The sequence below is a fragment of the Hydra vulgaris genome, chromosome 06, assembly GCF_038396675.1.
Source record: "Hydra vulgaris chromosome 06, alternate assembly HydraT2T_AEP".
In the NCBI taxonomy this organism is placed as follows: Eukaryota; Metazoa; Cnidaria; class Hydrozoa; order Anthoathecata; family Hydridae; genus Hydra; species Hydra vulgaris.
The window spans coordinates 40,590,882-40,603,119 of NC_088925.1; the positions used below are offsets into that span (position 1 = coordinate 40,590,882).

Consider the following 12,238-nt stretch of genomic DNA (forward strand, 5'->3'; position numbering starts at 1 on the left):
GGGCAAAAGAAGCTTCAGAATATTGTTTCTGATTTGGCTACGTATGGCATTTCAGTTCGAGCTATAACCAGAAATAAATACATGCGTCAGTCAATAGCTTGAGATGGATTTAAACTCCCCGCTAACGAAAGTGATGCAACGAAACTTTTGCACAAAAATTTTGATGAAAAGCAAAAAAAAATGATTGACACCATAAAATTTAAAGTAACCAATAAAGTTAAGTTTAGCATGACTGTCGATGAGGTTACTACTTTAAGAGGATGAAGATATTTTGGAGTTGATATTCATGATAAAACTGACAATATCACGTATAAAACAGGATTAGTTTGAATTTTGGGTTCATGCAGTGCGCTTGATATGGTTGAAATAATGAAACAACATCTAAATGTGTTTGGAATATCGATGGAAAAAGACTTAATTGTACCTACTCAGGGTGAAGCATCTGTAAACAAGAAGTATATTTGAACTTTAAATGTTATTGGTCAATATTGTCCTTAATTCATGGTATACATCTTGGAGTATGTGACACACTTAATACGAAAAAATATGATATTGAAGATTTAAGCGACCCCTGTAATGACAATAACAATCAGTGATTCCTTTGACAAAGGCAAAAATTTTGAATTTATAAATGATGATTGCGAAGGTTATATTGACTACAATAATTTACTTAAGAACTCACACAAACTGATAAAATACATCAAACTGTCAAAGGTTCGAAATCAAGTTTTTCAATCAAAAGTCAAGGCTCTACTTGGAAAAGGAATTGAACTTCATCAAGATGAAGTTCAATTTTTTTTCCAAGAGGTATCTAGAGGCAATAAAATCCATTATACTTGCTATAGTGAATCTTAGTAGAGAAGATGCAACTCTGTTGAGCGTTGACGCGATTTTAGAGTTTATGTTTGAGAAACTTTCTTTAGTTAACAGTGAAATTAGCAAAAAATTGATGGATAATTAGAGAATTAGAGTTGATGAACGCCTGAATACAGATTTCATGAATTTATTATGTGTCTCAAGAACTCTACAATAGCCCCATCCAGAGATACAATAACTTTTGCAAGAATGTTGGCATCTTGACTTTTTGATGTTCATGACGTTAATATTATTGAAACAAATAAAATTTTAACTCTACAAGAGGAACCGAATGTGTTGCTGAAGAAAAATGAATCACCAATAGCGCCTTCTGGACAGGACAATTTCAGGTGGTTAAAAGCTAAATTTACTCTTTTTAAGAATACAGGCCAGCGTACAGGAAACTTGCAAAAGCTTTATGATGCATTATTAACAATTAAGCCCACATCTACCGATGTTGAAAGAGTATTCTCCGTGTTTGCCAACTTTTGCCAAACTCATATATACATATACAAACATGCATATATATACATATACATACATACATACATACCCATATATATATACCAGGCCTTGTTTTAAATAAAAATAACTCAGCACATTAGCTTTTTGTGATTTTGGCATCATAAAATAATCTTTATTTTTTTATTTTATTTATGGACATTTTTTAAACAACTTTTTTAAACTACTGCAATAAAATAAATTACTGCAAAACAAGTTTAATTTACTCATTAAGAAAAACAAATCTAGAAGTGTTAATTTGTAGATGTACATATTGTGGTCTATTTTGTTCTGACTTTTTTTGTTTTTTAATATTAAATCAATAAATTTATTATTACATTTTTCATTGTCATTTAACATAAATTAATTTCTTTCTTTTCTCTACATTTGTATAAATAAATTAAAATATATTAATTTTTTTTTTTTTATTATTTCTTAAAATTGCGACTTTGCAAATAATTTTTTACTTTTAAAAAGTAAAACAAAATTAAAATATATTACAAACAAAAATTATTACTTGTATTAAGTACCATTTATTTAAAAACATATAAAATTCCGCTTTCACTTGCCTTACGACAAAAAAGTTAAACGTACGCTTTATGAATATTTTTTGATGCAGTGTTATATCATACTTTACAAAGAGTTTAAATAATTTTTTTAATCAAAGTTTTTTCTAAATTATAAGGAAATTTCTGTTTTCACTTTTTTGGTATTGCACAATCTGTTCATTATAAAAAGCTGATGTAACTATTATGAAATATTATTTTTCTAAACTTTATTTTTCTTATAAATATAAACAAAATTAATTCAAAACTTATACTGCTTAAAGTGTAAATACTTGTAATAATTAAGTAAATCAAAAACTTTTCTCTAGATGTAACTCTGTTATTAATTTTTCAATACAATATATAGAAAGAGTTTAGATTATTAAATATATTTATACTTGATAACGTTATCAACATCATTTATTCTGGATAACAAGTCTAAACTCCCTCAAAATATTATTTTGAAAAATTAATAATAGAGTTATGTTTATAGGAGAAGTTTTTTATTCAATTATAAAAAGATAAACTCTTTATAAGATGCCATTTAAAGTTTGTAATAATTAATATACATTGATCTTATAGCTTGTTGCCACAAAGGAGTGTTGCTACATCGACTGAAGGTTTGGCATGATTCAGCAATCTTTTCTTTCATTATTCTTTAGTAGCTTATTTATATGTGTATATATATATGTGTATATATATATATATATATATATATATATATATATATATATATATATATATATATATATATATATATATATAAATATATATATATATATAAATACATATATATATATATATATATATATATATATATATATATATATATATATATATATATATATATATATATATATATAAATACATATATATATATACAAATATCTATATTTTATGGTAACCTCTTTGTGTCAAAACTTTGTTGCTGACCTGATGATGTCTGCAATTTATTGTTGACCTCATTTTTCCTAATTCCAAAGGTTGCATATATATATATACACCTTGTACAGAAAGTTTAAATGCACTTATTTTTAATGTATATAATACTTTTAAGTTATGATAACCTGATAAACTGATGAGATGTACTCTGTATTTTTATGTTTAATTGTAATATGGTTATAATTTATTAATTTAAAGAAAGAAAAAAATTGTAAGGATATTATAAAGGAGGTGGAGGGTGATAAGAAAATTAGTGGAGCAATTAACTCCTTTCAATTTTTCATATAAAGTTTAAACACACTTTGATAAGAAAACTTGTCACACTTGTTTATTGAGAGATTTTTATTGAAGTCTTTTGCATTTCTATCACTCAACAGCCTGTTAGCGTTAGGATATTTTATTTGGATCCCTATTCTTATTTTATTTTGAATAAAACTATAATTTGATTCAAAATTCAGCAATTTTTAACTGATCAAACCTTATCAAAGTATTATATTTTCATGGGTAAAAGAGCTGTTTTGTCAAAAGCAAAATGGCAAGTCATTGGAATGCATAAAGTGAAAATAATCAATAGAGAAATTGGCAGGTGCTTAATTATTTCTGAATTCAGCGTTTGTACAACAATAAAGAATCACTTATCAACTGGTAGTGTCAATGATAAACCTCGTATTGAGTGTCTGAAAAAACTGACACCAGACAGGCTGAGCAGATGAAACCCAAAAGCAGGAGTATCAGCTTTAAGTACAGAAATCAATAGTTCACACATAGAGAAAAAGTTAGCCAAACAACAATAATATGCATGAACTTAATTCGTTTCATAATGTGAAAAAGCCTTTGCTGATGTTAACCTATCGCCAAAGATGAAAAAAATGGTGCAAAAAGCGTTTAAAATATTCAGTGGAACAATGGAAAATACTTATCTTTAGCGTTGAATTGAATTTTGAAATTGTTAACAGAAAAAACAAGAGATTTGTTTGTCGCAAAAATATGGAAAATCTTTAAAGCAGTACCTACTTAGCCATATTCAAAAAGGTGTTGGTTCCGTCAGCATATGAGAATGTACATCAGACTCAGGCGTTGATTGTCATAACATATATGAATGAAAGTTAAACCAGTATGAGTACTGTGACATTTTGGAAAATGTGCCTATCCCTAGCCACAATTTATTCCAAGCTGATCAAAACTGGTTATTTCAACAAGACAATGCTCCATGACATACAGCACATTCAATCACTAATTATTTATTTTGAAAGTAATATTCAACTTCCTTGGCCAGCACAATCACCTGACTTAAACCTAATCAAAAATCTATGGAGCTGGATGGATTATCAACTAACAAAAAAGCAAATAACTAGTCACGAAATGCTCAAACAAGAAGTGAATATTTAATTTCAGAAAAGGTTTTGTATTTTTTTTATTCAAAGTTGTGTTTTTTCTTAATTCTGAAAACTCTGGAACCTGCTTGTGTTTTCTCTTTGCACCGCTCTAAACTTACCTTAACTCTTAAAAAAACTAGTGTGTTGAAACTTTTTGTACAAGGTGTATATGTATGTATGTATGTGTATATATATATACACACACACACACACACACACACACACACAAAATATTTAGATAAAATGACTTATTTATACAACATATTTATACAGTACATACAGCATATCTATACAGTAAAACATGAAAATTTTTAACTACCTTGATGTTTCTCCAAAACTCTGTCACTGTACCTTCAAATCTCATTTCAAACCTGATAAGTATTAAATTACATCCATGCTGATTAAAATCATCCTTTAAGTATATGGAAATAAATACCGCACTTGGTTGAGCTTAGGTAGTCTAGAAATTCTTCTAACAAAGAATTATTTCAAAATACTTTCCTTCTGTATAATGAAGTCTTTTTAAAGTCTTCTTATAAATGTTGTCTGTCTTATCATTTTAATGCATTCTTAACTCAAAAAAAGAACTGAGCTCACAATACCATCTGGTTTAACTCTGCATCTAGTAAAAACATTAGTATCGAATTGAGAAAAAAAATTTTGATCCTAATTGACAAACATTATCCTAATTAATAACAAGTTGGATAAGAATTTTAACTGAAATACAATAAAAGTCAGCTACAACGGTATGCCAAGTGTAAAATCCAAGTAAATCATTGTAATTCAAGTGTAAATATTAATTTGTGCAATAAATTAATTCAAATCAACATCCACTAATCAAGAAAACTGCAACAGTCAATAAAATTTATGTCAATAAATGTTTAACAAGCAACATTGTATATCAAGTGACTGTAATCTCTGCGGTATAAATTTATTTTAAGTTTATTACTTTTTTAATTTGAACTAATTTGAAATAATTTTAAATCTATTCTATACAATTTTAAAATTTTTATAGAATAGAATCTGCATAAGATATTACTGGATTTTTACAGTTACTCTTAATTGAAACACACCGCTAATAACAATATTTACAGTGTGTCAGCAGTGCACTATTTCACAAAAATCACACAATTTGAAAAAAAAAACATTTAAAAGCATATATGATATATATGTTTTTTAACAAGCTTTTAAATGCTACAGAATATTGTAAAGTTAAATGATATAATTTATTTTTTATCCTTAATTACCTTGCTGTGTGTTAATACTGTCGTGAAATAGACAAATAAAAACATTACTTTCATATAGAAATACAATGCCCAACAAAATGCCAACAACATTAAATCATTCCATATGCCAACAATGTAAATTATTCCATTGCCAACAACATTAAATTATTCCATAAACAACATTAAATTATTCCAACATAAAATTAATGCCAACAACATTAAATTATTCCTATATGCACAAAAAATTTGAAATATATCTAAATATAAGATCACAAGAGTTCTATACAAAATATTGATTATAAAAGTTAATCAAACTTTGTTAATTTGTTCCATAAATTAAATAAAGAATTTAATTTATGAAACCAACGGTGAACATTAATCTGATCATTTTTTTTTAGTTATGGTATTAGGCACTACTAAGATAAAAGACCCATGCAGGGTTCCGGCATACCCTTTAAGGCCAGCGTGCTCATGACTAGCACGTTTACAAAATGCTATCCCACTATTTTTTGGTCTAAACTGAGTGCTCTTTTTTTATATATATTTAATTGTAAATTATAATTTCATTATTATTATTATTTTTTCTGTTTGTTTGTTTATTATTTTATTTTGACATGTATGCTGCATGTCAATCAATATGTATAAAATCTTATCTCTAATGCCAACCATTTTAGGTATACTACAATTAAATATATTGATACAAATGAATTTTATTTTTGTTAAAAGTTATAAAATTTTAAAATTCAAATAAATTTTCTAAACTCAAATAAATTTTCATAAATTATTTAAAATTATGTAAAGAAAGATTTTTACATAAAATAAGACAATTTACATAAATTGACATAATTCTCTAAGTATTTTATTCAATCACTTGTAAGTACATGGAAAAGTCACTTGTAGGTATTAGTCAAATAGGAGGAGATTCAAGTTATTTAAAAACTACATCTTTTTTTATTTTTGTAATCTTATGAAGCTAAAGTCTGCATTACTTAATAAAATTTATAGCAGTAAAAATATATAATACAAATTTACAAAATATATATAAAATTAAGTAAAAATAAAACCATTTAAAATAATACAATGACAACAAGAACCTAGATTTATATATATATATATATATATATATATATATATATATATATATATATATATATATATTATATATATATATATATATATATATATATATATATATATATATATATATATATATAATGTATATATATAATATATATATACATTATATATAAAACTTTATATGACTTTAAATATCTAATCACTTCAATAGCTGTACTTATCTAATTTTTTTTTCCTATATCCTAATGTTATTAACTGTTTTATTATATTGTTAGCTATCAAATATATCTTAATGTTATTAACTGTTTTATTATATTGTTAGCTATCAAATATATCTTAATGTTATTAACTGTTTTATTATATTGTTAGCTATCAAATATATCTTAATGTTATTAACTGTTTTATTATATTGTTAGCTATCAAATATATCTTAATGTTATTAACTGTTTTATTATATTGTTAGCTATCAAATATATCTTAATGTTATTAACTGTTTTATTATATTGTTAGCTATCAAATATATCTTAATGTTATTAACTGTTTTATTATATTGTTAGCTATCAAATATATCTTAATGTTATTAACTGTTTTATTATATTGTTAGCTATCAAATATATCTTAATGTTATTAACTGTTTTATTATATTGTTAGCTATCAAATAGAAAAAGTTGCTTTTTACTTTATCAAATTTAATGAATTGCAAAATATCGCGTTTGAATTTATCAAATTTGATTCAATATATTGAATTGAATTTTTTTAAATTAATATATTAATTAGATTTTAAAAATGAGCATTTAGTTTGTGTTCAAATTATTACTGAACGAAAAAGATTTTACACTTTAATTTTTGTTCAATCTTGGTTACCAAATTTTTTAATTTAAATTTTTGAATTTGTGATTATGTTGGAAGAAAGCGGTTTTTTCTGTCAATTGCTGGCTACCTTAAATTTGATAGAGGATCGTTTATGCAATGCAGAAACATTAGTAGTTAGCTCATTTGAATGCGCTAGGGATGCATCTCTTATTCTTCTGAACAACGTGTTGGTTTTCCTTCATTTTTTATTATTTAAATCATTTGTTTTAAAAGTCTATCTGCTTAATCAAAAATAATCAGAAAGTTAAATGTAATTATATTTTTATTATTATTATTTTATTTTTGTTTCATAGTACACCTTCGCCCCAGCAAAATGTCACTCCGAAACGTCGCGCACCTTACGCTCGGAATAGAGCGTATTTACAAAGCTCGCACGATCAAAGCAGTGAATTTGATGAGACACCACCTAGTAAAAATGGTAATGTTTGCAGTTTTAGTGTTGTGTGTGTTTATATATATATATATATATATATATATATATATATATATATATATATATATATATATATATATATATATATATATATATATGTGTGTGTGTGTGCACACATTAAAAAATATATTTAAATAGTTATATACTCACTAACAAGCAACACGCATAAAATACGTCCAAAATACGTAGTTTTATAACAAATTTAAAAGTTTATTTTTTTATTATTATAAACAATTTTAGTCAGCTTTGAAACTTCGAATGAAATGGATCCCGAGTATGTTCGTAACTCTTTACGTGAGTTTGCACAAAAATTTAAAGATTTAGAACATGAGCGCGACGAAGCTTTGATAAACATTGGCGGACTTCAGCGTCAACTAGAAAATCTTGAAATGGATCGGCTTGATTATGAAAATCGTTTAAGCGTTTTACAAAAAAGTCTTCAAGATACGACAGAAGGTATTTACTTGCTTTAAGAATTTTATTCATAAATAAATTTTATTCATAAATAAATTAAATAATTTTAAATATTTGTAAACGTGAACACTCATATACGAACATGAGGATTTCTTTATGCGTTGACACGTAAATGCGCGCTAATAAACAACTATCATTATCATCAAAAGCTTAATTTAACCAGCGTTATTTTGAGTATTGCAGTTTTTATTCCCGTCATGTTTTTCTTACAGATAAACGGGGTGCTGACGGGCGTTTAAGTACTGCTCAAACAGCTTTACTTCTTCAAGAAGAAACCATCCGAAGACTTGAACGAGAACGGAAAACGGCAGAAGAAAAATTTCAAGTATTGGAATCTACCGTTGCTCAACTGGAAACTGAAAAACGCACTCTTAAAGAAAAATATATGAAAGCTCATAAGCATAAACTAAAGTACGAGCAAGAAGCTGAAGCAATGCGTTCACAAATTGATGGCGCTGAGTCGCGCATCACGCGGACAGATTTAAAGAAAAAATCTCTTGAAGGTATGAAACCAGTGGGTACATTTGCTATCAAATACCAATTTATTCGTCTAAATATCGTGTCTGATATCAAATGGAGATACCAGGCTGGGATGTTATATATATATATATATATATATATATATATATATATATATATATATATATATATATATATATATATATATATATATATATATATTTATATATATATAATTTTGATTCATTTAATTTGTAATGTACATTATTAAAAACAAATTTCAGGAGATATTGATCGTCTTCGGAGTCAGTTACATGATGCTGAAAATGAAAAGCATGCTACCAAACAAAAATTAGAAATTCTTCAACGAACTTGTAAAGACCTTGAGCTAAAATCTTCGTCTCTTCAATTAACAGTAAGATACTATGAATAAAAATGTTTTGATTTTCGAAGTTTCTTAATTTTCTTTTACCGACAATCACATATAATGAAAAGCAAAAAGATTTTGAGTTTTTTATTTCAGATAGTTTTCTAATAGCTTTTAATACATTTAAACTTTAATACCTACGTAAATTTATCTAGAGTGTATTTATTGTAAAACAAATTTTTAACCAAATTTATATATATATTAAAAAAATGTTTGAAATAATGACAGTTGTTTATTAGAAATATTTTTAAATATTCGTTACTTAGGTTGATCGCTTAAACATGTCATTATCGAAAAGCACTGATCAAGAGCATCTTCTTCAATCTAAAGTTACAGAACTTTCTGCCATCATTAGTGAAAAACAATCTGTTGTTGTTTCACTGCAGGATAAGTTGCAACAGACAGAACGCATCATTGTATCAAACGAGCAAGAAAAACGAGCCGCATTCGAGAAGGTCGAAAACTTAAAAAAACAATTACTTGAAACCAAAAAGTTAAACGACCAGCAGAACGATAAAATTTTGTATTTGCGGAATGAAATAGCCAATTTAGAGGTATTTTGATTATATTATGTTACTAGTAAGGGGTAAATAAATTTTCTACTTTATTATTATTTCTTAATATTTCTATAAACGATTCCCAAATATTTCATTTGTTTTTTTTTCTTTCTGCAGAGTACACGTATTAATCTTGAAAGTGAACTTCGGCAAGTTCAGACATTGCTACAGAAGAATAAAGTAGGAGACGAGGAACTACTCAATAAGTTAGAAAAATTCAAGGTCATTGCCGTAGATATGTTTATATATGTAATAAATCTTTAAGGGATCATCCTTACAGTACATACCCAGTAATGTGGGTAATAGTATAGTTATGCAAAAAGAGGAGCGCTTAATATTCAAAAAAGGAAGCGCATAGGTAAAAAGTAAAAATAACCACAAATGAAATAAATTTGGTTTTCCGTTTATCTCAGAAAATATTTTTGCGTAAATTTGATTTTTTAAAATTAAAACAAAAATATATTTTAAAGACCGTGTGCGAAGTATAGAACAAATTATGTCACTAAAACTGTATAAAAAAGAAAAATGACCAAGAAAATCCAAAATATCCTTCTTTTTTTTGCTCTTGTTCATTTTTAACATTTAAAATCAATTGATAAAAAAATCATGAGGTATCATGAAAAAAATTATGAGTATATTAAAGTTACGTACCCTACCTGCCTACTCTTAAGTACCCTACCTGCATACGTACCTTATGTACCCTTCCTGCTTACGTACCTTAAATCCTTTTAAGATGATTGCTCTTTTATATTTAACTCGTTTTCAGGAAGAAAAAAAAAACTTGCAAGAGCGTCTTGCTCAACAGCAAAGACTTCTTGCTCAAGGAGAACAAGAGAAACGTGATATTGAAAAAAACAGTGTTAAAGTTGAAAAAGAAAAGCGTGCTTTGAAGGCAACTGTTGAGCAGGTTAATTTTTGTTAATAACATTTGTTTCAATTAAAAATTTATTTTTGGAATGAATTGTAAATATGTTGTTGAGCTTTATGTTTTGAGATTTCATTTTTTCCCAATTAGTTAGAAAGAGAAAAACTTCTTATTGATGAGGAGTTGATTCAATTAAAGAATGATCAAACTGAATCGGATAAGATCCGTTCGAATTACGAGCAAACTATAAACTCACTGCGTATACAGCTATCGCAGCTGCAAGAAACTTTGGAAGAAAAGGAATTGCAACATAATAAAAAGTAAGTGTTTAGTATTTTTCTTTACAGAAATTTTATTACAAAAGTCCTCTACAAAGTAAAGTAAAATCTTTGAGAATACCGGTGGTGATAAGCCAGTTTATTGTCCTTACCGCCCGTATCAACGCCGCCTAAACGGGTTTGCCTGCAATATTAAAAAATAAGGCAAATATATTTTATTTATATATTTAAGATTAGCGTCGATGTCTGCGCGTCATCGAGATGATCTAATGAAAGAAATGGAGAGAATGAAGTCTTCCCAGCAGAGTTTAGATCGAACGCATGATGCGCGTGAACGTGCGCATAAACAGCGTATACGAGGTTTGGAAGACCAAATAAATACTTTAAATGATCAACTCGCGAAGGAGATGCAACAAAAACAATCTTTCATTAACCGCACAGCTCAGAAGAATGAAGAAATCAGAGAAATTCGTCAAAAGATGAGTTCTTCGATTAACGAAGTTGCGCGTAATGCCGATCCGCGTATTTTAGATCGTGAATCTCAAAAGTTAGACACAACTTACGACAACTATAACGATTTTTCTGCTGTGCTAACTGCATCCACTCCTTATTCAAACAGAATGAAAGTCTCTTCAGTCTCTCCTTTTATAATAGATAAGTACAGCAGTAGTATTATGACGCCGACAACTGATCCTGGACTAATGAGTTCTCGAATCGATCTTCCCATAACAACAGAAGCTCATAACCTTAACAACACAACTTTTGTTTCTCCTATTCAAAAAAATCTTCGAAAGAAATAATGACAATAATGTTATAAATTTTTAAACCCACGTATTGTTTTTTTTTATTGTAAGGGCTAGAGCTTTATTTTTTTTATTCTATGTAAATACTTTTCGATGAAATATTATGGTAGATAGGGAAATGTATATATAACTAAATATATTATATATAAACTGCAGCTAATAAATTTTATTATAAAAATGTACCGATAACACGATTTTAATATACTATGTGTTGAATAACTTTTTTATTTCCCAAAATAACTTTTTTTTTCTTGTAAAAAATTTTGATAAATTCATGTTCAATAAAAGTCAAAACATAAAGTACCATAATTGTATCTATTTCACACACAGATTTATAAATTCTGTGTGGCGGCTTATAGTTACCTAAAAAAGAAATTGTTTGTCATTATAATTGCCCAATATCACTACAAAAGAAAACACTTGAGACGTAAGGAACGATCTTGATGAAATCTATGCTGGACATTGGTTTGCGATTGCTGTGGTTAAAAAAAGAAGTTTGTATAAATTGTTGAAGTTGTAGTTATTCGAAGTAAAGATGAACAGTAGG

General features: G+C 27.0%; 1 protein-coding gene across 1 annotated transcript in view; it reads left to right on the forward strand.

The window, feature by feature from the left end:
- LOC100204705 (rootletin) overlaps positions 1-11,928 on the forward strand; it is a 58,414-nt gene extending 46,486 nt beyond the window's left edge. The window contains exons 23-31 of the mRNA XM_065800149.1: positions 7,689-7,813; positions 8,069-8,284; positions 8,515-8,805; positions 9,046-9,176; positions 9,455-9,742; positions 9,863-9,967; positions 10,512-10,652; positions 10,761-10,930; positions 11,121-11,928. Coding sequence (XP_065656221.1) covers positions 7,689-7,813; positions 8,069-8,284; positions 8,515-8,805; positions 9,046-9,176; positions 9,455-9,742; positions 9,863-9,967; positions 10,512-10,652; positions 10,761-10,930; positions 11,121-11,688 — 2,035 coding nt within the window. The 3' untranslated portion in view covers positions 11,689-11,928. The remainder of the gene's footprint in view (positions 1-7,688; positions 7,814-8,068; positions 8,285-8,514; positions 8,806-9,045; positions 9,177-9,454; positions 9,743-9,862; positions 9,968-10,511; positions 10,653-10,760; positions 10,931-11,120) is intronic.
- Positions 11,929-12,238: the final 310 nt, after the last annotated feature.